This window comes from Geotrypetes seraphini, chromosome 9 (genome assembly GCF_902459505.1).
Source record: "Geotrypetes seraphini chromosome 9, aGeoSer1.1, whole genome shotgun sequence".
Taxonomy (NCBI): domain Eukaryota; kingdom Metazoa; phylum Chordata; class Amphibia; order Gymnophiona; family Dermophiidae; genus Geotrypetes; species Geotrypetes seraphini.
Genome location: NC_047092.1, coordinates 186,343,054 through 186,369,904, shown reverse-complemented (window position 1 = coordinate 186,369,904; position 26,851 = coordinate 186,343,054). Strand labels below are relative to the sequence as shown.

Genomic DNA, 26,851 nt, shown 5'->3' with positions numbered 1-26,851 from the left:
TATGAGATCTTGGATACTAATCAGTAACTTTCAAGTTTGTTCTGGTAGAGGTTTATCCTGGTGGACTGTCCTTTTTTAACGATGTTGGTATTTGCCCATTAATGAAAACCAAAAAAAGCAGAGATGACCAAGGTAATCACGCTGGCAGCTAAACGTTAATCAAAGTCCTAAGCATACATGGATTTACCAATAAACAGAGAAGGCCTTTTCAGGATTTTGTCAAGACCCTCCTCTGTTTTTGGGTTAAAGTAGAGGTCTCAAAGTCCCTCCTTGAGGGCCGCAATCCAGTCGGGTTTTCAGGATTTCCCCAATGAATATGCATGAGATCTATGTCCATGCACTACTTTCAATGCATATTCATTGAAATCCTGAAAACCCGACTGGATTGCGGCCCTCAAGGAGGGACTTTGAGATCCCTGGGTTAAAGGGACCCATATGTCTGTTTAAGGAGAGGGCAAATTTGTGTGGCCGTGGATTGTGTTGTCTGTGATGTACGTAATTAAGTCTTATTTTACATTTCTTACGCAGTGCATGTTTTTATTATTTTGAGTGCAATTTGTCAGTCACTCAGAATTTTAAGATGTGCATTATAAAAACTTTTTAACCAATAGACAAATGGCAGCTTCTTCTGAATGGTGGTGTGATTGAGTCGTCAGTCTCCATTGTGAGAGAACTGAAATTCCCGCCAGCTTTAGCTGACCCACAGACCAGAAGAGCTGACTCCGGGTTTGTGGAGTAGTAACGTATAGGGCTATGCAAGAGCCATTGGGCCAGCTCACAAAATTATTTCTAGCATAAATTGTGATCAGTATTTCTGGTGCAATTAGAGGGCAGCAGGGTTCCAGTAACTGAAGCAATATATTTCTGGCTTTTGGATAAGGAGGCAATGCTATCACACTCACATTCACTGATGAAGTGCTGAGAGTTTTTTTTTTATATAACTGTTCTTAGTAGCCTTTCTACGGTGGAATTTTCCTCCAATAGTCTGGAAGTGATTTGAACATTTTTCGTGAAATACATTCTCAGGAAAGATGGCCCAGCTCATATTTCCAAAAACACTGACCATTCTTTACTGGACAAATTTTCTATAATGATTTCTTTTACTCAGGGTAATCAAAAAAAAAAAAAAAAAGGGTACAGGATTGGAAAGAAGGACGAGGAGAGATAGAGTCCAGGCTGGTGACCCAGCTTTTTACTCTGCATCTCCCTCCCACGAATGGTTGAACAGAGTTAAACAGTTCTTCTTCATCCAAGCAAAGATGTATGGATTTGAATGACACGTGCACATAGCACTTCCTTAAGTGTTTTTTACTGTACATGTGGATATTGTGCTCTAATGCAGAGTGGCACCGTTGTTTGAAGTGCATTTGGTCCAAGAACCATTATAACTGTCAACACTCAGAAATCCGAGCTCTAAATGGCATGACGTACTAGTTGGGATTGAACAGCAGGCTTTCACAATATCTTTATTTTTCACATTTGAAGCTGAGCTGGAAATAGGTCTGGCAAGGAAAATAAAGGACAGATCGATGATGGATAGTTTGAAATTGTAAACAGTTCAGAAATGACCTCAAAACCACATTGACCATGTTCAGAAAAGCAAGAGGATTTCTGTTCCTTGAGCCCAATCACCACTTATCTTTTGTGCTCCTTAAAGTATTTTCAAATAATGAAAATATGCATTTTTTATATGAAAAGTTCAAGTGCAAAACTTGGGAGAAAATTTGCTCCTAGATCACAACTTTCATATATGGTAAATTTTGCTTAAAAATGATGAAATTCTTTGAAATTAAAGCAGGTTTTCTCTTGCCCTAGTGAAAGTTGTTTATCAAGGAGTCTAGAAATAAAACCATGAGTCTTATAGTTATATATTTTAATAAAAAGGATACACAACAAAAGAGGCATGCAAGATGTCTGAATCACCAAGAGACAATAATTTTCATTATAGCAACATGTCCAGTAAAGTCCAACCAAAGTTACCTGATTAGGGAGCAGATCTCTCTGATTATGTTCCAACTAGGATCCCAGTTTCGGCTTTGCCTTCTTCAGTGGACTAACAAGTAACTCAGCAAAACTTGATCAATAATTAGTGGATTATGTCAGCATTGTCTCATTGCAAACGCGCTGAAACTGGGATTTATCATATTTGTGATGAGATTTAAATTGTAACGAGAGAAATATTTGGTATTTTATTTTAACGCAAAATGCCTTTTTTTAGGGTTTCAATGCTTGTTTTTTATTAATCCACCCTGCTCTCCTGCCTGCATAAGGGTATATTTCCATTAAATAGTGTTACTCAACCATTCTGCCAATATGGCACATTATATAATTTATTTTATGTAAGCTGCTCTAGGGTCTTAAGTTATCATGGTAGGGTATGAATGGGAGACCTGCATTCATAAGTGCTCCTATGTTTGGATCAGACTGAGTTCCCACCAGAGAAAATTGTAAATATTAAACTGATAAAAGACGATTAAATATCACTTGCCATTGGTCTATTCTTGCAAAGAGCCTTAGATGCTAATTAAAAAGCAGGGGGGATAAGAGGGTTCTGTGAGAAACTCCCCATGGCATATTCCTCCAGAAATATTTGCTGTATCCTTCCTTGCAAGAAAAGACAACCCATATTCAAATCACATCTCTGAAACCAACTGCCTCCAGAAGATTGTCCCAAATGTACAAAAATAAAAGCTCTTGACTCTTAGAACATGTGGATGTTGGCAGAACCCGCTAACAAGGCTCACATAAGACCCATGAATTATTTTGAACCATTTGTTTCTTTTGTGGTTTACTCAGAAAGAGTAGTTCTGGCCATCGTTAAAAATATGGGACTGTCCAGGAACATTCTCGACAGCTTTAATGAGATTTGCGTTTGGAAACTGAAGGACTGTGTTCCAGTGGATTGAACAGGCAAATTGTGGAATGGCTGAGAAAAATGTATTTTCAAACCAGCCAAGAAAGTGAAGTAGAAGTGATTGTTGACGTTATTTGATAGAACGGGGCCTCTGTTCTCCCTTTGGTGTGCTTCAACATCGTCAAGTTCTCTTGAAAGATGAATAAAGTTGCTTGCACAGAAACTGTGAAATAATATCCTGAACGGATGAAAACAAAGCCTGGCCCTATCCCTTCCCTTCCCAGAACAGTATCTCAGTGTACACCCAAATTGATTATAATTCAGTTTGAAAGTTGATGGGTGCCACTTCCCATCCTTAAGCCTTCTCTGAGTGTCTATTTCCTGACCGACTTTATCTTGTGAGCAGGATCAGAAATAGTCCTGAAAACAGTTTATTACGGTAAAAGAAAGCTAGAGCTGTTCCCTTTTCCCCCTCCTAGTAACAGTGCTGGTCTTGAAGGAGCAGATTGTCTTGTGCTGCTGATTTAGTTTGATTTTGCAGAAATTAATTATTCTCTCCTTGCATGTCATTCGTGAAGTGGTATTAGAGCTTTCTGGGCAGCAAACATCTGTGTGATTCTCTGCTATGTTTGGAGTGGCTGTGTTCAGAAGAAAAAATCTGGAAGCTCCAAGTTTGGTTTCACATTTTCATTCCATTTATTGCTGCGTTTGCTTTCATAGTCTCTCATTTAATCAAACGTTGAAATAGTTGGACACTTAACTGCTATAGACAGTTGCAAACCAATCAAACATATTTGCTTGGAGCCTGATCTAGTTAATAAATTGAAACAGAACATAGCAGTGAATGAATTTCTATAGTGATTTCCATGGAAACTGCATAAGAGAGCACTTGACATTCCCAAAGGTTTAGTTTGGTTTGCTTTGGTTGAGCAGCATGTTTCATGCATTTGGATTGCATGAAGGAAAAAGAGCTCCAATGCCAATGGAGAGACTGAGGCACAGTGATTGTTGGTCATATGATTTCTCTTGGAATAACCAGGTGGAGAAAGCCATGCACTTTGAAATGGAGGGAATACAGATAAAGGTCATGGATTTGATATACTGCCTAACCAACAAAACCTGCAGTAAAAGGTCAAAACCAAAACTGGGTGCAGGAATTCATTTGAAATGCAAATTTCTTAAAACCACATATAAAACAATTACATAGGCTACAATAAATGTATCCAAAAACTGGTCCTAATGTTCATGTGGACCGATCCCAACACGGTCCGTGTTTCGAAGAAACACTCCTTCCTCAGGAGTTCTACAAAAGATAGTATTTTCAACAAATATAAGTGTGAATATGAATAACATAATGCGAATGGCATGATATACCAAAATAATATGGTATCTTTGATGTAAGACTTTGCTTTGGATACCTGATCTTTCAGATAAAAGTCCACAAAATCAGATAAATGCTCTAAAAGAGAGCCTATACCTGACAAGATGGGACAGCCAGGGGGAGCAGTCATTCTCTTGTGGATTTTTGGAACAAAGTATATCACAGGTGTAACAGGATACTCCTGGCGCAAAAAAAAGAATTCCTTATCTGTTATAACGCTTGTAACAAAATATGATGAATAACCTCAAAAATTTCCACAGTCAGATCAAGTTGTAAATTAGTGCTGCCCGATTCAGGAAAAAAAAATTTGGTTTGATTCGATTCAGCCTAAGTTTATTATTATTCCAAGTTTATTATACAATTTGATTAATCGCCTAATCTATATTCTAGGCGATATACAAAATAGTACAAATATATAAAAACATAGGTAAATTATTACATAGACAAATAATATTTCAAAAACAAACAATATAGAAACAATAGGAAAGTTCTTTAAAGGTTACAATCTGTATCAAGTTCAGGATATAAGAATAACAACATTAGGAGGGAAGACGAACATAAGGAGAAGGAAATATAAAATAAAGAGGGATAGTAGAATCGTTTATTCACTAAAAGCATCATTAAAAAGGAAACTTTTAAGCTTAATCTTGAATTTGTCTAAGTTCTTTTCTTCTCTTATATAGAGAGGGAGATCATTCCAAGACTGGGGGGCAGTCACTGAAAAAATAGTAAGACGTCTCGTATTAATGACTCTCAATGAGGGAATGGCCAATAAATGTTGATCCTGAGATCTCAGTGTAAGGAATTAAAACTCTAAAAATGAAAGCGGGGGTTTGAAATGTTAATGATTTAAAAGTAAGCAAACATATTTTATATAAGATGCGGTGTGCAACAGGGAGCCAGTGTGATTCTTTAAGTAAGGGTGTGACGTGGTCGAATTTTTTTGCTTTATGAATTATTTTAATAGAGGCGTTCTGTATAATTTGAAGACGTCTGATTTCTTTTTGGGACAAGCCCTTAAATAGGGCATTACAATAATCTAGTTTGGAGATAACTAGAGAATGTATTAGAATATTTAGGGATTTTGTGCATAAGAACTTGGCGACGGAACGAATTTGTCGCAATCTAAAGAAAGTAGATTTAACCACATTGCTTATGTGATCGTGGTATGATAATTTATTGTCAAATGTTATTCCTAGGATCTTAATATTTTGGTGCAACTGCAATGGAGTGCCATCAATGGAAATTGGAATAAGCGGTGTGCTACAGTCCTTCCATGGAAAGAGCATCACACTGGTTTTATGAATATTTAATGATAGTTTATTAACATCCAGCCAATGATGAATTTGATCCTACTGAATTGGTTTTCGATTCGATTCGATTTTCCTGCCCAATTGGGTGGGTTGTTTTTTTTTTTTTTTTTTTTCCCAAACATCCTGGTGGGTTTATTTTATAGTCTCTTCACCCCCTTTGGCTTCTCCTAACCACACTGGCACTGTGGTGTAAACAAAATAAACAAACAAAAAAGAGTTTTCCTCTCTCTGTTAAATCCTAGCTCACGTTTGCGGTCTAACACCAGTTCTGGCAGGATACACATTTCAAATCTGACATATTATAATTACAAAATGGAAAATAAAATTAGTTTTTCTACCTTTTGTTGTCTGGTCATTATTCAAATCTTGTTGGTCCCAGGCTCTGGTTTTCTTCTGATAACTTGCTTGCCAGGGTCCTCTTCTTTCTCCGTTCTAACCATCCATCTGCCATTTCTGTCCTCCCCTTCCGTTTCCCTTCCCTCCTCCGGAGGTCTAACATCTTTCTTTTTTTTCATCTCCATCCACAGACCCACCTTTTCTTAACTACCCTTTCATCCAGCATCTCTCCCTTTCTTTTCCTAACTATCCTCCTATCCAGTATCTCTATCCCTCCCTTCACACCATCCCTTGTGTCCAACTTCTCTCCCTTTCTGTTCCTTCCCTCCCTAAATCCCATCGTCCATCATCTCTCTCCCTCTCCTCTATTTTTAGACCCATTATTTCTTCCTCTCCCAAAGTCCGGCATATGCACATCTCTTTGAACCCCCCCTTCCCTCCCTCCGTGTACTTCTACACCAAGGTCCCCCTCCCCTGAAGGTCTGTCCCCCCCCCCCGTGAAGGCCTGCACCTCCCCCCTGAAGGCCTGTACCCCCATCCCTGAAGGCCTTTTCCCTCCCTTAAAGGCCTGTTCCCCCCTTGAAGGCCTGTCCCACCCCCTGAAGGACTGCCCCCCCAAGGCCTGCCTGTCCCCCCCCTTAAAGGCCTGTTCCCCCCTTGAAGGCCTGTACCCCTCCAAGGCCTGTCCCACCCCCTGAATGACTGCCTCCCCCAGGCCTGCCTGTCCCCCTTTGGAAGGCTTGTCCCCCCCCCCTCCAAAGGCCTGTTACCCGTTAAAGACCTGTTCACCCCTTGAAGGCCTGCAACCCCCCAAGGCCTGTACCACCCCCCCCCCCCCCCGAAGGACAGGTGCCCCCAAAGGACTGCGCACCCCCCCCAGGAAGGCCTCCGTGTTCCCCCTGGCCTCCCCGAACTGTTTACCTTACAGCTTCAGCCGAAGATTGCGGTTACAGCTCTTTGCACTGCAGTGCTTTGAGCTGTTTCCTTTGCTGCGGTCCCGCCCCTCCTCTGACGTCGGGGCCCAAATTTGCAGATGGATTCCAGGTGGAAGGTTTGTGTAAACCAGTGGTCTCAAACTCAAACCCTTTGCAGGGCCACATTTTGGATTTGTAGGTACTTGGAGGGCCTTAGAATAAAGAGTTAATGTCTTATTAAACAAATGACAATTTTTCATGAGGTAAAACTTTTTCTAGTTTATAAATCTTTCCTTTTGGCTTAGTCTTAATAATAAAAATGTAATTTATAGCTAAAGAGACATATGATCAAGAAACTGTTTTATTTTACTTTTGTGATTATGATAAACATACCGAGGGCCTCAAAATAATACCTGGTGGGCCGCATGTGGTTCCCGGACCGCGAGTTTGAGACCACTGGTGTAAACCCTGTTATACATGCCCTTCTACAGCGTGGTCTTGGAAAAAGAGTTTCAGATTATATTTCCTGACAAATTTGTACATGCTAACCCTGGTGTCTAGAGGGTTATAATTAGTGAAAGGAACAAAAGAAAGCCCTTTTGATAATATTGATATTTGTCTGTGTGACAAATTGAAAATGTTGACACTCACTGTCATGTTTTCGGAAGGTGCCTCCCCCTGGTCGTCCGGCCTCCTCTGCCACAGGCTGGCCCTTGAAAATTTACTGGTGCTGCATGGGTAATCCCTGGCCCTGAATCACCGGAGCTCTGATCGTCCCCTGCAGAGGCACTGGATGTTTGGGCATATGTGGGTTTCTTGAGTTGGCGAATGCCCATTCCGGTTCATCCAGGGGTATACAAAACCCCTGATGTAATCACCTTCATCACGCTTAAACTTGCTGATTTTAGTTTTCCTGATGTTGTTTTAAGTTTCTCTTATTGATCCGCAAATTCCTCTGGCGGCTCATGACGTTGGTCTGCAGTAACTTTTTCTTGATATTCCGATTGATAATTAACCAGATAATTAAGGTATAAAAATTGCGAGTGTCCCTTTGGTTTTTGATGAGTTATCACTCCATCAGGACACATTTTGTTTAATATCTTTACCTAGTAGTATGACTAGAAGTAGGTGCTATGTTTTCCTTGTGTCCTCTCTTATGCATCTACACGGGGTCAAGAATAAATGAACCACTTACAGTATTTCAAAACACTTTGCAATTGTTTAAACATTTAGTAGAACCTTTGAAATCAGATTAAGAGAATAGTTTTTTTTTCTTATAAGTTGTGTTCAAAGTGTTCTCTTTAAACTGTGACACATTTGCAAAGCCTTCAACGCCACTGGGCTGTTGTCTCTATGAATTTTGGGATTTCATTCATTATAAGCTCAGTTATTTTGCGAGTTCAATTCACTGCAGCTCCATCCTGTTGAAAAATAAAATACAGTGGCACCTTGGTTTGCGAGCATAATTCGTTCAAGAAGCATGCTCGTAATCCAAAGCACTCGTATATCAAAGCACATGTCCTCATAGAAAATAACTGAAACTCGGACGATTCATTCCACATCTCAAAAACTGGTATGGATAGTAAGTAGACGCAGAAGAGGGAGGGTTAAGTGACTTTACCCAGAATCACAAGGATCTGCAGAGGAAATTAAACCCAATTCCTTAGCCAAAAGGAGCCGGAACAAATGAGACCGACTACTGTACCTCCCTCATCGCCTGCCTCACTTCCTTCACTTCTAGTTTCTGTAGCGTTTCACCTGCAGTCCAGGAATTAGCAGTCCTCCGTGAAGCGTCACCAATGAGCTGGCTGCAAGCATCTCTGCCTCTAATAACCACAGATCCTCCCTCGGGGTCCTTTATTGTCAGTGGTAGCCTTTTAGCAACCCAACACCCGTCTGAGTTCAGGAAAGCGCAGGATTTGCCCTGTTTATAATAACTAATAATAATAACTTTATTCTTGTATACCGCATTACCATGGAAGTTCTATGAACTGATTTGGTGGAGGTGGGCACCAGGGTGGAGGTTGTGGAGATGCAGCTGGATAGCTGTGAGGATAATGTGACCGGGGTGCAAAGATCCTTGGAAACTGCCTCTGCTGATTATCAAATCCTCCTGGACAAAGTTGAGGACCTGGAGAACCGCACCCGGCGTAATAATTTGAGGGTGCGGGGCCTACCGGACTTACCTGAGTTTAAAGATGTGCGTGCTACTACTATTAAGCTGATCAGGTGGCTTTTACAAGATGATACCTTGGAGCCGGGACTTGAGCGGGCACATCGAGCTCTGGGACCTAGGACATCCGATCAACCTAAAGATATTGTACTCTGCCTCCTGAGCTTTACCCTTAAAGAACAGATCTTCCGCAGAGCCCGGGAGATGGGCACAGTTACGTGGGAAGGCCATCGGTTGGAGTTCTATCAAGACCTGGCTGCGGGCACGCTCCAGAAACGTCGGGCATTCAGAGATGTGACCAAAGCATTGTAGCGTAGTAATTTGCGCTACCACTGGACCTACCCTTTTGGGGTGGTGATTACCATCAATGGAGTTCATACAAAAGTCACTACAGTGCGGGAGGCTCGTGGTCTGTTGCAGCAAGCGGGTATTGAGATCCTGGAGGAGGCTGTTCCTGCTAGGGGAGCGGTGTTGAACGGAGTGGCGCCTCCCGCCCCCGCCCGATGGCAGCGAGTGGAGAGAGGATCCCGGAGCGGGAGGGGTGGCCGAGGAGGTGGACATCCTCTTCCAGTGACCGCTTCTACATCCAGTGCCCCCCTCTGAGGGCTGACTGACTGTGCTTGTATTGTTTCAGTTTTTTCAATACTTCCCTATCTGCAGGGGGGGGGTGTATGGACCCCTCCTTGGAGCTGGGTACCTGGGTTTGAGTTTTGGAAAGGAAGTGTGTGGGGGTTGCTCATGGATGGGTTCTGGGGGAGGGTGGGAAGGGGGAAGTTGGAGAGATGTATTGGTGTTCTATGGGGGAATGTTTTACTGTGAGGGAGGGGGGAGTGAGAAGTGTGGTGCGGGGGGGTTGGGGGTGGGCGGATTGGATTCTGGGGATTGATGTGGGAACTGTATTTGACAGTTAGTGTTGTGTTGTGGGGTTTGTGTAAGGGGCCATGGGGATGGATCACTTCCTTGTATGCTGGTGGGAGATCTGTGGACTCTCACTTTGGGGGAGGGGGGGTGGGGGGTGGGTTGGGGGGGTAGTGGGAGTTGTGGGGACAAGTTGGCAGGGGTTGGGGTTGCATTGCCATTCTTCTCATTGGATTATGGAGGGATTCCGGTTGGTCTCATATAATATCAGGGGTCTAAATTCCCCCAATAAGAGACGAGCTTTCTATAGGGAGCTGCTTCGCTTGCGGGCTGATGTATGTTTCGTCCAGGAGACACATCTACTCCAGTCCCATGAATCTCTAGTTAGGGATTCTAGGTTTCCTCAGGCCTTTTGGGCTTCCAGGGTAGGCACTTCTAAGTGGGGTGGGCATTCTTGTTCGTAAGGGGATTCGTTGTGAAGTGCAGAGGGTGGTGCGGGATCCTCAGGGTAGATATATAATGTTGGAGGCTTTGATAGAGGGGGTCTTATACTCCCTGGTTAATGTTTATGCTCCCAATGTGGGTCAGGGGGTCTTCTTTCGAGAGTTAGTGCCTAGAATTCTCAGGTTTAAGGGGGGTGCCCTGGTTTTAGGTGGGGATTTTAATTTTACAGTAACCCCTCATTTGGATAACTCAGGGAGGGTGGATCAGTATGGGAGGCGGGATCGAAAACTGTTGAGGAAGGCCTTAGCTACTTTGAATGTGGTGGATTGTTGGCGGTGGCTCCATCCATCGGTTAGAGATTATAATTATTTTTCGGGTATCCATTCCACTTATTCTAGAATCGATTATGTTTTTGTGGAGCGGGGACTGCTTCGGAGGGTGGAATCAGCGGGGATTGAGTCCCTAACATGGTCGGATCATGCCCCAGTTTGGTTGTGGTTCTGGGGAGAGGGGGGCGGCTCGGGACGCAAATTCTGGCGTTTTAATGATAGTCTCCTGGATGATCCGGAGGTGGGAGCGCAGATTGAAGGGTGGATACAGGACTATTTGGATGTGAATGTAGAATGTGGCGCTTCGTTGGAAGCGGTTTGGGAGGGGTTAAAGGCTACCCTTAGGGGCAGAGTGATAGCCCTGGCCTCGGCCCGGCAACGCAAACGACGGGAAGAGGCGGCGGCTTTGCTGATTTTGATTGGTCGATTGGAGGGCTTGCACAAGCGTAGCCCTTGGGATGTTGCATTACGGGAACGCTTGTTTCAAGCACGCCGGGATCTTCAGGCTTTAGACCTGGAGCGTTTGCATCACAATTTACAGCTTCTCAAACAGCGTTATTTTGAATTCTCTAATAAAGCTAGTCGACTGGTGGCCCATCGTCTGAAAGTGAGGCAGACGCGCAATCAGATTCTCTCGCTAAGGGCAGCCTCTGGTGAGGTGTTGCGGAAAGAGGATACTATTCGGGCACGTTTTGTGGAGTATTACTCCCATCTCTATGCACCGGAAACTTCTGGGTCCTTACCCGACCTAGACGCTTATTTGGCTTCAGCAGAGTTGCCCCGGATTGCGCCCGATGATGTGGCACGGTTGGACCGTCCTCTCACGTTGGTTGAGGCCCGTGGAGCGCTGCGTTCTATGCCCCTTGGTAAGTCGCTGGGGTTGGATGGTTTTACTGTTCGATATTATAAACGCTTTCAGGATCTTTTGCTGCCTCCTTTGTTGCGTTTTCTTAACTCCTTGCAAGAGAATAGTGCCCTCCCCTACTTTATGAGATTAGCGGGTGTGACGGTGTTGGCCAAGGAGGGGAAGGATCCCCTGCAGTGTGCTTCTTATAGGCCGATCTCGTTGTTGGGGGTTGACACTAAGCTTTTTACGCGGATCTTGGCCGACAGATTGATGAGTTGGATTCCTCGGCTGATCCATCCGGATCAGTCGGGTTTCGTAACGGGTAGACAGGTGGGCGACAATACTCGTCGGGTTTACAATTTGTTTGAAAGGGCAAGGGGGGGAGTGAGGGAAACGGTGTTTCTGTCGGTGGACGCTGAGAAGGCGTTCGATAGAGTCTCCTGGCCTTTCTTGTTCAGGGTTTTGGAATCTGTAGGTTTGGGTCCGCATATGCGGGATTGGATCCAGATCCTTTATACTTGCCCTATTGGATGTATAAAGGTAAATGGGGGCTACTCGGAGACTTTTTCGCTCGCAAGGGGAACGCGTCAGGGGTGTCCTCTTTCACCTCTTCTCTTCGCCTTGACGATAGAACCCCTGGCGCAGAGGGTGCGGCTGAATCGGGATATCAAGGGGGTTATGGTGCCGGGTGGGGATTATAAGTTAGCCTTGTTTGCGGATGATCTCTTGTTTACGGTGGAGGACCCTGAGGATTCCCTGCATGCTATCTTACGGGAGTTGGACGCTTATGGTAAGGTGTCGGGATTTCGCGTCAATGTTGGAAAATCTGAGCTCCTTAACATTAATTTGTCTGATGATCGAGTGGCTTACCTCCGAGACCGGTTTTCGTTCCGGTGGGTTCAGCATTCTCTCCGTTACCTCGGGGTTTATTTTGGACCTCCGGGAGTGGATCTCTATGATCTTAATTTCCCCCCGCTCTTTCGACGCATTCGTCAGGATTTGCTTAGTTGGAAAGATCAATATTTCTCTTGGTTGGGTAGGGTGGCAGTTGTGAAAATGATGATTTTGCCTCGTCTTTTGTTTTTATTTCAAGTACTGCCGCTCTGGGTGGGTAGGAATACGTTGGAGGGAGTCCAACGGCATATCTCTCACTTTATTTGGGCTGGAAGGAGACCTCGGGTGAGTAGGACGGTCTTATGTATGGGTAGGGGTGACGGCGGGCTGGGGGTTCCCAATGTGGTAAAATACTATCAGGCTGCTCAGCTGCGCGCCCTTTTGGAGTGGCAGACGCAGACGCCGAAACTGTGGGTGGAGATAGAGCAAAGTTTAAGTGGGGGGGTGCCTTTGTTACATCGGCCTTGGTCACCTGGCAGGGCGCGGCTGGAGGGTGGCTTGTCCTCAGTGGGAACTTCTTTGAGGGTTTGGAATCTGACCCGGGGTAGTTTATTGCTGGGTAGGCGCCATTCCTGGTATACCCCGTTAAGATATAATCCAGATTTTCTACCGGGAAGGGGTGGTGGAGTATTTGCTGATTGGGAAACTAGGGGCTTAGTGTGTGTGGGTCAATTGTGGGATCCAGTTTTGGGCCGTATTCGACCCTTTACTGATCTCCGGGGCAGGTTTGGTTTTGGGGACAGAGATTTGTTTCCTTACCTACAGGTGGTTCATTATATCAGGGCCTCGGGTCTTTTGAGGGATCTGAGGGGGGGTAAGACGCCCTTTGAACTGTTGTTAGGACCGGTGCTCAGGAAGGGAGCTCTCTCTGCTATATATAGATGCCTCAATTGTCGGGGGACCCCACATTCCTACATGAGGGCTTGGGAGGGGGATTGGGGCTCTGATATATCCTGGGACACCTGGGGGGATATCTGGTCAGAGATTTCTTCAGCGGGTATAGCGGCCTTGTTGATCGAAAATGGATACAAGGTTCTCTTTCGTTGGTATTATACCCCTCAGGTGGTGGCTCATTGGCAGGGAGGTGCAAGTGCTCTTTGTTGGAGGGGCTGTGGGGAGGTGGGTACCTATTTCCATATGTGGTGGCAGTGTGGGCGGGTGACTGGGTTCTGGATTGAGACTTTTTCTCGGGTGTCTCGGATCCTGGATATCCCCATTTCGGTGGATTGGCGACATGCCTTGTTGTTCTGGCATCAATTGGATTTAGCTTGGGGTGATTCTATGTTTTGTAAGTTGGCCTTCACTGCTGCTAGATTAGCTATTGCTTCCCTTTGGAACCAGGTGCTCCCTCCCACGTGGGCCATGGTGGAGCATCGCTTGCTTACTTGGCAACTTCTTTAGCACTTAACAGCCCTACGCCATGGTAAACTCCATGGATATGCTCATATCTGGCGCAGATTCTGGGCTTCTGTGGGGATCAGTGACAGGGGTGGAGTGGGACACTGAGTTGACCATGGGGCTGGACTGGGATGGCGGAGACTAGGGGGAACCTTTATTTATATCCATAATCCATTTTTTTGGGTTTTCTTTTTTTCTGGTTTTGGATGCTTCTCGACCTAATTGGATGCTGTGGGAATTGTGTTTTGTCCCTGGGGGGTGGGTGGGGGGGGGGAATTTGACTGCGTTTTGGTGGGTTTTGTAGCTTGTTATTGTTAGATTGGGGGGATTACATTTGTACTTGTATTTGTTCTTGACTACACTTTGGGTGTTATTTGGAGTGCGGTTGCTTGCACTTTATTTTCTTGCTGCTGTATTCTATATGTTTATGTTATGTTTGAGGTGTATCTCAATAAAAGCTGTTATTTTAAAAAAAAACTTATTTGCCAGAAAGAAAAATGAAGCTCGGTGGCTAAATAGTAGAAATTGTTTATCATTTATTAAACTTGATATACCACCTTAGTTGCAGCACAATTCAAGGTGGTGTACAAAAAATATATATCAAGTAAAACATAAATAAAAAGGAACCCATTGAAAATAGGATAGTGCACTATTGTCATACAGAAACATAAAACCTTTCACGGTCCATCCCTGCAAAAATGTATTCTCTATTGATTTGCTTAATTGAGAAAGCACGTTCAAAGAGGTAAGTCTTCAAAAGTACTAGAAACCGAGAATATGAAGATTCCAAGCATAAACTAGTCAGTAAAGCAGGAGCAATTGCAAAGAATGCTGAATTCCTGGTTCTCTCCTATTTTGTTTTTGAAAGATGAGGAATCGCTAGTCTATTGTCTAATAGAGATCAGAGAACCTGTGATGGAGAATATGGAATAATTAAAGATGCCAGATAGTCCGGAACACCCGAGTATAATGTTTTGCAAGTAAAAGTTAATATTTTAAACTGATCTGAAAATAAATAGGTAACCAATGTAACTGTTTTAATAAAGGTGTTACATGATCATATTTATACACATTACTAAGAAGTCTCACTGCTGTATTTTGTAACGTCTGAAGTCGTTTTTGTTGTGATTTTGGCAGACCCGGATAGATCACATTACAGTAATCTAATATCAAATTTATAAACGCTTTAAAAGTTTTAGCAATGATCCTTTGGACAAAGGGTTTCGAATCACTTTAAGTCTCCATAAGGCGTAAAAGCCAGACTTAACCATAGCTGATAACTGGGAATCAATAATTATTCCCAGATAATGGAACAAATCAACTACCTGAATTTGTTTATTCCAAAATGTAGGAATCAATGAAGGAATCTGTTTCTCACCTGCTATCTAACATCTAGTGTTTTTTTCATGATTGAGGACCATATGATGATCTGTCAACCAAAGTGAAATTTTTGCTAGACAACTTAGTAGACAAGAAAGATCCAAAGAAGTTGGTGAGGTGTAAAAAAACAACAATATATCGTCAGCATAAGAAAAAAAATTTACATTATGGGATTGGATAAGTAATGCTAATGGACTGAGGAATAAATTGAATAACAAGGGGGAAAGTACTGATCCTTGTGGGACACCACATTTCAGTGTATGAGTAGATGTTTCCCCGAAAATAAGACCTACCCCAAAAATAAGCCCTAGCATGATTTTTGGGGTAGGTCTTAATATAAGCCCTAGTCACTGGCAGTAGCGCTTCCCCCTCCCACCCTCCACCCATCCCGCCGACCCTTCCATCTCTCCCTCCCATGCCAAGCCCGATCGCAAGCCGAAATACCGCCTTTGATCGACAATACCTTTTGAATTCTAACAATCTGTTCTCAAAATTTCAGCACAGTAATAAATAACAGAAAAAATAATAATTTAATAATAATAATTTTATTCTTATATACCGCCAAAGCCATAGAAGTTTGAGGCGGTTTACAGCAAGAATCGCTGGACAATCAGCGAAGAGGTTACAATCAAAGTCAGCAATACAATCTTACATAATGAAAGAATATGAAAGCTTAGGGTTACTGGTTGAATAGGCAGAGCTGAGTTGATTCTTAGTTTACAAATCGATTGAACAAATTCGTTTTTACCAGTTTTCTAAAATTGGAGTAGGATGATGAGAGCGCGAAGACGTTACTAAGCCAGTCGTTCCATTTGCCTACCTGGAAGGCAAGAGTTCTGTCCAAGAATCTTTTGTAGTGGCAGGCTTTTATTGTCGGATAGGTGAACAGATGTATTCTTCGTGTGGGCCTAAGATAACTTGCCAGGTTGAAGTGGGAAACCAGGTAAGAGGGGGCCAGACCAAATATTGATTTATAACACAGACAGGAGTACTTAAACAGGATTCGCGCCTCTAGGGGCAGCCAATGGAATTTTTGATAGTAGGAGCTTATGTGCTCCCATTTCTTCAGCCTAAAGATCAGTCAGACTGGTGAATTTTGAATGACTCTGAGTCTTAGGATGGTTTTTTTGAAGTAACCCAAGTAAATAATGTTGCAATAATCGAGCAAGCTCAGGATGGAAGATTGAACCAGTAAGCGGAAGGATGGTGTATCAAAGTATTTTCTGATAGTTCTGAGTTTCCATAGAACCGAAAAGCATTTTTTAACTAATAAATCTGTTTGAGCATTTAGAGTGAGGTGGCAGTCCAGGGTGACTCCAAGTTTTTAATGGAGTGGTCAATAGGGAAGTCCTGACCATTCAAGGAGATCGATGGGTCTTTGATTTTGTCGTTAGGGCTTGCCAGGAAAAATTTAGTTTTGTCGGTGTTGAGCTTCAATTTGAATTCGGTCATCCATAGTTCGATTTCCTTTAGAATGGATGATAGATGAATCTTTGTCTTGGAGGTCAGAGTAGTAAGGGGAATAACAATGGTGATATCGTCCGCATAGATATAAAATTTAACCTTTAAGCTTTGTAGTAAGTTCCCCAATGAGTCAAGGTAGATGTTGAACAATGTGGGGGAAAGAGGGTAGCCCTGCAGGACTCCGCAAGAGTTAACCCAACTAAAGGATTTTTTATTGTCACTGTAGACTTGATATGACTGTTTGCTCAAAACCCCCCGAAACCATTTTAACACGTTACCTGAAAGACCAATTGACTCCAGACAGTCAATCAGAATAGTGTGGTCAACTAGATCGAAGGCATTACTTAGGTCTAGTTGTAGAATAAGAGCACTGGTACCCTGACTGAATAAGGTATGGAGGAAGTTTAATGTTTGGGGGGCAGCAGTCTAATCTGCAGTAGGAAACGGCATATTTCGTGTAATGTTTGGAGAATTGTTGCCAGGATGGTGTAGTGAAGTTATTCCAGGCCATATCTACCCATAGGGTCATCTTTGTGTTGGGCAACCGTGTAGTTCAAATGGTTGGTTGAGGAGTCCGCTAGTTTGGATCTCAAATTAATGATTTTGTTGTTGAGAAATTCCGCCAGATCATCTGCAGATGGTGGGGAATCAAGGGTAGAACAAGATAAGGCCTGTATGTCATAGAGATTGTCGACTAATTCAAAGAGATTTCTACTATTGGTGTTCGGCGATCCAATTTTTTGGGCGTAAAAGTTAGTGTTTCTTTATTATTAGTTTTTTGTATTCATTTAATTTTAATCTCATGCCAGCTATAGAAAATGTTTTGAGGAAAAAATGCTGGCCAAAACAAAAACACACGAGCCCCCAAACGGGACCACAAAATACATCCCTCCTAACCACAATCACCTGGCTGTGACATCAAATCTAAAAACTCTCAAGAGAGTAGAGGTAGAGCCAGAAACTGAACAGGGAACCTACTACTTGAACCTGAATCCTGCAGGGTAAAAGTCAAGGAGATTGGAGGTCTCAAGAAACCTGGAAACAAATGGCAGTGTCGGCAGCACAGGATGGATCGCAGCCTGCCCTTCTCACACCGTGCCGTGTTGCTAATGACATCATCAGTGATGTGACAGAGGAATGCCCAGACATGAGAAGGGCAGGCCGCGATCCAGACTGTGCTGTTGACACTGCCGTTTATTTCCAGGCATTTTAGCTCAAAGTCGAGGTTCGAATGGCAGGGAGAGATGAAAGGGTCAGCAGGGGGAGGGTGCTCGGCAGTGGGGGGGGGGATGGGAGGGATAGAAAGATGCTGCACAGGGGGATGGGAGAAAGGGAGGGATAGAAGCTGCAAGGGTTCTGCTGCACAGGGGGATGGGAGGGATAGAAAGATACTGCACAAGGGGATGGGTGAGAGGGGAGGAAAGATGCTGCACATGTGGGGGAGTGAAAGGAAATAGGAAGAATTGAGGAGGAGAGGAAGGGAGAGATGATCATTGTACATGAAAAAAATAAGACCTACCCAAAAATAAGACCTAGTGCCTTTTTTGGGCCCTAAATTAATATATGACAGTATCTTATTTTCGGGGAAACATGGTATCTTCAGCCTGCTCAACATGGAATGAACAATTTGATAAGAATGACGTAAACCAGTCTAATACTATATTTATGACACCCAGATTGTTAAGTTGATTCAAAAGCAATGAATGGGACGATCCAAGATGGCCGCACGAGGAGTTGTTTGAGCTTCACTCTCCCTGAAGCTCCTTAAAATATCTTTGTCTACTGTAATTATTTACCTGGTTTATAATGCCGAAGAGGAGGGGACGCAGCGCTGCTGGAGCCTTGCAGCGCTCCAGAACGGCCGTCTTCGGAAACATCGAGGAGCTGATGAGGAGAATGCAGGGCACGCCGACAGCTTCGGGGAGTTCCCCGCGGGAGACGCATGGTGGAGGCGCATCTGTGTCGTTCTCCATGGGGCCGGAGACATCGTTGAGTCCCGAAGTAGGGGGAACCTCCCCCACGCCCTCAGTCAACCAGTTCCCCGCGAGAGGAGGTACTTCCTGAGGTCGGAGTTCACCTCCTTCCGGAGGCTAAGGAGAACAACGGGGGAACTGTGTGGCAGGACTCCCTGCTGGTGCAGAGGAGTCTGAGCGAGGAGACTGAGGAGGAAGCGGTGGGGGATGAGAGAATTCGACAGACTGCTGTAGGAGACACGCTGCCAGAGGGTGAGCTAACCAAATTAAAATTACAACCTTTACAACCTTTTCAAATTGAGAAGCCCCGAGAGGTTACATTAGATTCTCTGTGGGATCTTGTGGCCAATTTGGCAAGATCTATAAACCCACAACTACAACAATTAGAAAAGAAACTTAATAACCATGAAATTGAGATTAAAAATTTAAAGACTGGACTTGAGGACTCAAAAACTTCAGTACAGAATGTCTGTCAAGAATTAAAAGTCTCCCAACAAATTACTGAGACATTAATTAAAGACAATACTAACCTAAGAAGGAAGATGGAGGCAATGGAAAATTTCTCTCGTAATAATAATCTCAGACTGATAAATTTCCCTAGGGTTCCTATGATAGCCCCAAGGGAAATGTTGAAACGTTATATGACGGAAGTATTGGAACTTTCTGAAGAGTCGTTACCACCATTTACGCAGGTCTATTACCTTCCAAATAAAACTCAAGACCAACAACAACAGAAAATGGGACCTGATTTAATGAACATATCTAATATTTTGGAAACGTCTGATAGAGAATTGATGACCCCAGCCACTTTACTTTTGACAGTAGCTCTCGCACCAGATAAAAACTGGTTGCTGAGACTCTTCTTTAAAAATAAACACAAAGAATTTTTAGGTTGTAAAATTCAGATGTTCCCAGATTTGGCTAGGGATACACAGAGAAGGAGACGAGAATTTTTGTTAAGGAAACCTGGTGTTATATCTCTGGGGGCGACCTTTTACTTGCGACATCCATGTAAATGTGTTGTTAATTATCATTCTCATAAATATGTTTTCTTTGAGCCATCTCAACTGACAACCTTTCTCTCAACTGCACCTCTGGAGAAAGAAAGTGCTTAGTTTAAGAAAGGGTGCTTTAATCTCATTCAACTAGTTATTGCTTGGTTTAAATATAATTTCTTTGATTCGCCTATTACCCCTCTTGGATCTGATTGAGGACTTGAGTAGAAATTTATGCTTATATTTGATATTCTTTTATATATCTTTTCAATTGTATTAATTTCATGCTGAATTTCCTTTCTGTACAAGTTTTATGCTTGATTATATTGAAAAATTCAATAAATATTAAATAACAAAAGCAATGAATGATCAATTAGATCAAACGTTGAGGAAAGGTCTAAAGAGACCAGCACTGCTATTTGACCTGAGTCAAAATAACTATGGAGTTCGCTAAGCATGCACTGCTTTCATTGTATGCTAATAGATCTCATGCATATTCATTGGGGAAATCATGAAAACCCAACTGGATTGCAGCCCTCAAGGAGGGACTTTGACACCCCTGCCTTAACTATATCCATATGTATAAATCAAGGACCTGAGCTATAATATCCACAAGCTGTTTTTTTTCAAAAGTATCCTCAGCCCCACCACTCCACCGCTTTGTTACTTTGCCATTGCGGGAAGAATTACATGAGAACTACATGAGAATTACATGAGAACTGCTTATGCTACTATTTTAATACATTTTGTTTTACTTTCAAAAAATTTTTTCCTTTTCAAATAATTATTTAATCCTTTAGTATACTACTGTACTTAGCTTTTTTTCTTTTTTTCTCTGCTGAGCCAACGTCCGAGAGTTAAACCCGACATGCCATGTTTCGCACTAAAAAGTGCTTTATCAAGGGTCTCCCATGACCGCCCGAGTCATCCGAATATTCAGATTTAAGAATGTAAGTATACAGTAGTATACTAAAGGATTAAATAATTATTTGAAAAGGAAAAAATTTTTTGAAAGTAAAACAAAATGTATTAAAATAGTAGCATAAGCAGCCAATGATGAGTTCTCATGTAATTCTTCCCGCAATGGCAAAGTAACAAAGCGGTGGAGTGGTGGGGCTGAGGCTACTTTTGAAAAAAACAGCTTGTGGATATTATAGCTCAGGTCCTTGATTTATACACATTGACTGACCAAAGCTAAAATAATTAACAAAGCAAGCCATATTCTTTGAGCTTGAAGTGATTAACTATATCCATGACATCCTGTTTATCTGTATTGTCTGTTTAGATTGTAAGCTCTTTGGAGCAGGGACCGTCTTCTTTGTGACTCTCTATACAGCGCTTCGTATGTCTAGTAGCGCTATAGAAATAATTCATAGTAGTAGTAGATTGGAAGTTCAGGGGATCAAGAGCCCTTCAGGTTCAGGTCTTTTGGCCTTACTGTATCATTTTCATCTTTCCAGTCTGTAAATTGTTACTGGGACTAGCAGTACAATATCAGTTGTATGCTGCTGATTTGTCTTTTTTTAGTTCCTGTGTATGATTCTGTTGATGATACTTATGGTTTTATAGAGCTTACTTGATTACCTGTCATCCAAGCTCAAATATAATCTTTAAATATTTCCCAAACAAACTCTTTGGTGATCAAGATTAGGTTCAATGGAGTGCGCTGGAAGCTTTCACAGAAACATGATGGCGGATAAAGGCCAAATGGCCCATCTGCAGCATCTGCTATCTCCTCCTTTCCCTATAGGCTAAGACTCTTTACACCTGCATTGTGAGGTCATAGAGCTTTTTGGTTCTAGAAACATGATGGCACCTCCCTCCCGCCGGCAAGCAATGCCCTCCCGACACCCCCTGTGCCTCTAATGAACCTCCACCCTCTCCCCCTTGGTTACGATGGCTGGCTGGAGGGGCGCCTACTCTTTCCGGCCAGCAGGCCTGCCTCTTCAAAATGGCGGGCCTTCCCCTTGTGCATCCTGGGATGCACTGGGCTTAAGGCTCTGATTGACACAGGGGGATCGTCAGAGGGGGTATTGCTTGGCAGCGAGAGGGAGTGGGCATCTCTTCCGCTGCTGGGGTGTGTGTCGGGTGGTGGGTTGCTTGACGTCAGCAGTGGGAGGGAGTTGGCATCTCTCCCACTGCCGGGGGGGGGGGGGGGGGGGGGGATCGAAGGACCCTGCTTGTCGGCGGGAGGGAGTGGGCATCTGTTCTGCTGCCTTGGGGTTGCTTGACTTCAGTGGCTTGAGGGAATGGGCATCTCTCCTGATGCTGCAGGAGGGGAGGGGATGGGTATTCCTCCTGTTGATCTTTGATTTGGGATGCTTTTTGTATGTGTATCAAAGTAAGGCATTGATAAGGCTTAGTCTACTAAGGCATTGATTAGCCTTAGTAAGGCTTTAGTCTTTTAGACTAATTGTGGTTGCTGTATAGTAGTCTCTGTTTTATTTTTACTTAGTTTTATATATGTTTAATTGTAACACTTACAGTGTTGTCTGAGTTTTTGCTCCCCCTCCCAATTGCTCCTATTTTTCCATAACATCAACTGAATGGTTTCTGATTTGTAAAGAGACAAATTGTTACAGAATTTATTAGAGGGTTTTGCTATGTGCTTTGGTGACTAGGCAAATGTAGCTCTAAGCTGTTGCAAACATACATAAAATCTGATCTGATTAGCAATTTCTTGTCTTTGTTTTAAGTCTGTGTAAAACTGTGCAATCTATAGTGGTGGCCTCTGTTTGTAGATTATGCTCCTGTCCTGTTCCCCTTTCACTAATACCCCATTGCTTTTCCGTCCAGGAAACTTTGAAGTGGGGGTTCACATAGCAGATGTGAGCTATTTTCTCCAGGAAGGAACAGTTCTGGATGAAGTAGCCAGTCAGCGAGCCACTAGTGTCTACCTTGTACAGAAGGTAAGAGGCCTTTGCCTTTCCCAGCTGACTTGTTTTCTGAGAGGCAATGACGCGATGCTCAGCAGGGTCTGTGTGAGGTTCTGAGCTGTTCCCTCTAAGTTGAACATGGGGCTTCCACGGTGGGATGGCAGGGAAGCTGCCTGTTTCTACAGACTGAAGCAGCACCTGCAACTGACAGCACAGCTTGGAGTGACTGCTGCCTTTACTATTTGATGCACGCTGATTCCTATGTTAAAAAGCTATGCAGAAAACTTAATTTCAGGGTAGGAATGGGCAGAACAGCACTTTACAATTAGTGCAGGGTAACAGCGTGTCAAAAGTTGCAACTAGCTGCCAAGCAATGGCAAATTCAAAGCACTTTTAATCTAGTCTGATTGTTGGCAGAAAGGAAGGTTGATTCTCTTGAGAGATTTAGCGCCTGAAGCAAAATTAATAAAAGAGCTCAGAGGGGCAAATGCACAGAGCTGTCGTGGGCAGCAGTGGAGAAGGGGTTAGTGTGCCTCTGCGTTGGGGCAGAAACGCTAATAGCTCACTGCCCCCCCCCACCCCAAAAAAAAATGTAAGGCCATACCTGAATCTCTCCAATCTGTACAAACGTTTTGGCACCCTGATCCTCCCCCTCCCCTCCCCCCCCCCGTTCCAAACAAACAAAAAAAATCCCATGGGGCTGGTGAGCAGATAGTCAATGCCCTGCCAATTCCAGTGACTATCATTGAATATCCAGGAGTGTATTGCCCGCCATTAACTTAACTGGCTAAGTCAATAGTCAGTGTTGGCTGGCTAAGTTAACAGCGGTCAAAGATAGGCCTGCTATTTACGTGGTTCGATTTGCTGATAAATTTTATGTGGCTAGCGCTTGAAGATTCATGGCTAGCCAGCTAAGTTGTGTGACAGATGGCTAGCTGCTAACCACAAATATGCCTGGAACAGACTGCCTAAGGCCTAGATTGACTAAGCTTACCAATCGTGTCCCAACCAGTTTGCGACCCCGACCCGATTCGCTAACTTTCCTCCCGATCCGATCTGTGCATGCAAATGAGGGGAAATGGTATGCAAAAATAGGAAGGCAGTGATTCACTAAACAAATTCAGGAACACCGACTGGGCTGGCCGATCAAAAAAGAAGCGACTGCTGAAGACCTTTCTGACCCTTGTGCAAAAACCTTGCTCTCTGCTGCCCTTCGAGCCCATAGTTTTAAACCCATGGATTAAAAGCTGTTTCCGGGCTGCAGCATGTTCTGTTCCATTCTTTTTGTCTTCACAAGGCTGTGCTTAGAATGCCAGGAGTCCCGGTTTCTTTCAGAAGCGTGTTCAGTTCCATTAAAGCCCCCCCCCCCCCCTTGTTTTGATCTCGCTTGTGTAGAGAGCTAGCACATGTGCAGACCATCTTTGCATGTGTCAGGATCGCTCTGGGGTCGCTGTGGGGCGTGCTTTTGATTGCTGCAATTTGCATGAAGATTTGTGAATCGGTCGCCCGGGAAGACTCGGCCACAGATCACATCGGATAGGTGAGTTTTCCCTAAGTCGTCATATCAGGTTCCATCTCTTGCAGTATTCAAATCCAAGCTGCTTTCAACTCCTAACTCCTTCAGTAGGCTTTTAGCTTCACATTATCCTATTATTTCTTAATTCTTCAAGTTAAGCCAAACAGACCCCTCCACTCCCAGGAGGAAACACGTCTTCAAATAGCCCCTGGTCAGAGCCTCCAACTAGAAAATGCCAGACAAAAGTCATCCTCTTACTTCTTACCAAAGTGCTGGAATCATCTACCTCCTAACATCAGATCCCTTAATGGACTTTTGAGCTTTAGAAAAGCAATAAAAACCCACCACTTCACCCAACTCCTCAGGACAAACTAGCATTCAGAGGGTTACTCCCAAACCATTGTATTCTTAATAGATGTTCAATTGACTCTCTCCCTGAACATGCTTCAGGCTCCAAGTGTCTGCTAATCCAGAACAGTTGAACTAAACGCATCTCATGGAACCATATTGCCATAGTCTTCTATTCCTTGTTGTTAATTGTTGGGGTTCCTTTGGGGAGGAAATAAATAAATATTGCAGAAGCCTTCTGCCGAAGGGGCCTTAATATTGTCCTTCCCTGTCTCACAAAGCTGCCCTTTGAACCAATAAAGTCTGTTTAAGCATGCTTTTCTATAGAGGTTACTTCAGATAAATATGCAAACTTCCTGTTTTGGTCATGCACTCAATTTCATCATGATGTAATTCTTTATTCTCATCTAATATTCTTTCTAGAGGTAGTTGTGCTTTCTCATGCGAATGAGGAAATACATGACCTAGAGCAAAGGTAGCTGTGCCTTTTAATCTGAACGAGGAAATAAAAGGCTTAGGGCAAAAGATAGGAAGTACTAAAAATCCATATGAGAACTCTTCATACTCCGACCTGCCAAAAGGCTTCGTAATCAGAAAATGCATGCAGCATTCCAGTAGCCAAATGAAGTTTAATAAACTGGTGCTCTTCTAACTAGTAAAATCAAACCTCAACAAATCGGAGCCACTGTGGCAACCATGCTACAGCAAATGAAAGCAGTGACTTAGTCCTCATTTCATTTGGTTGAGCTTTGGTGGCCAACATTCTTGTAGGTTTGTTTTTCTCTCTTGTAAAATAAAGAAATTATAGCTATAGCTAACTTAGCCTTAAGCTTTGGAGTCACCCACTTGTGCACCTAACACAGTCTTGCTCATAAATGGAAAATGAGTATCGTTTCTCATTTGTGACAAGTTGACACAACCAGCTATGGAACTCAGGCTGTGCGTGGAAAGCGTCACACATGTTCCGAACTTTACTGGAAGGTCTGTTCCCTTCCAGCACCTTTGAATAATGTCACCCACATAAGTCATGCCGCCTAAGGCTGGTGGAAAAACAGGGCTACATATTGTTATGGGAAAATTCAGAATTGCCAAGTTGGCAAAGCAGTGTTAGTGCCTTGACCAACTTCCTGGATAAGGTGGTTGCAAAGTTTATTTCTTCTTTGATATACTGCCCATCAACACAGCCGTCAGTGCGGTTCACAATCTAATCGGGAGCCGACTCGGGTCTCATTCAATGAATGGAAACTGCTTGGTTTAGAGCAATTATATAATCCTTGTCCCTGCTACCATATGAATGTGTAAATGTACAGATTGCCACGGTTTGATTCCCCAGCTGTAATGTGAATTGAAAACTGAATCTGCTACATGGAACAATTAATGGCTTTGAAGGCGATATTTGTAGTTCTTGATGGACCCACTATGCATACAGACGCCCACTTCCCTCTGCAGAATATTAGCATCATCGGAGTGTTAGTGCCTGTGTGCCACAGATGCAGGCGCAACTTACCTCGTTCGGTAAGTTATGTGCAAATATGGGCTATGTAAATTTAGCTGAATTTTGTCACTTATGTTAGAATTGGTCTGATGGTCATGTCCATCGCTAGAACTTTTAATAAATTCAGTTTGGAGCTTGTCCTTCTTTTCACAATAGCTTTACACTAGTTAAGAATGCTGATCAGTCGTAGAATGCAGCAACCCTGTCGAGATCTGAATTGGGGAACTCACTGAAAAAGTTTTGAAATGAATAGAAAATAGTAGGGTACAGAGCAAGTCATTTCTGTATCGCATAATCAATAAGTTTGATGCGGTTTACAAAATTTAACAAATAATACAATCTAAAGAAAATTGATTAATTTGCAAACAAATGTGTCTTCAGCTGCTTTCGAAAATGATTGTAAGACATGGAATTCAATAACAAAGATTTCAGTTCCTTGTGTCAGAAAGCCGCCTGTTAAGAAAACAAAGATTGGCACAGGGGATGGGACATGATATACCCAGCAAAATGGTAGGGTATGGTTGTAACTCTTGCTTTATGTAGCTTCTCTGTGCCATTGCCACTTCCCACCCCATCCCACTCATCTCCCTGTGCTTTCATTTAGAATTGTGTCTATATTCAAGAATTCTCAGGTCTGTTACCTCTCTTATAGCGCAATCCTGAGTAGCGCAGCTCTGATGTTCTTCTTTGTGTTTATAGGTGGTACCCATGCTTCCCCGTCTGTTGTGTGAAGAGCTCTGCAGTCTGAATCCAATGACTGACAGGTTGACCTTCTCTGTAATTTGGAAGATAACTCCAGCAGGCAAGGTCATTCTGCTTTTCTCTTTATCCTTCTTCTTCCTTGTCTCTCTCTGTTTTTGTTTTCTTTTCCCTCAATTCATTACTGTCATTTTTTTTTTTACAACTGCTGGGAGAGGATTAATAATAATAATAATAATAACTTTATTTTGGTATACCGCAATACCACTAACAGTTCAGAGCGGTTTACAAAGCAAGAGACTGTACATATACAGCAAAGATACAATGTAAGGGAGTGTACTATGCAGTTGAGAGCAGTTTACAA

General features: G+C 43.2%; 1 protein-coding gene across 1 annotated transcript in view; it reads left to right on the top strand.

Annotated features, from left to right (window-relative positions):
* DIS3L2 (DIS3 like 3'-5' exoribonuclease 2) overlaps window positions 1-26,851 on the top strand; it is a 285,986-nt gene that overhangs the window by 142,474 nt on the left and 116,661 nt on the right. Inside the window, exons 11-12 of the mRNA XM_033958227.1 lie at window positions 22,350-22,462; window positions 26,488-26,595. Coding sequence (XP_033814118.1) covers window positions 22,350-22,462; window positions 26,488-26,595 — 221 coding nt within the window. The remainder of the gene's footprint in view (window positions 1-22,349; window positions 22,463-26,487; window positions 26,596-26,851) is intronic.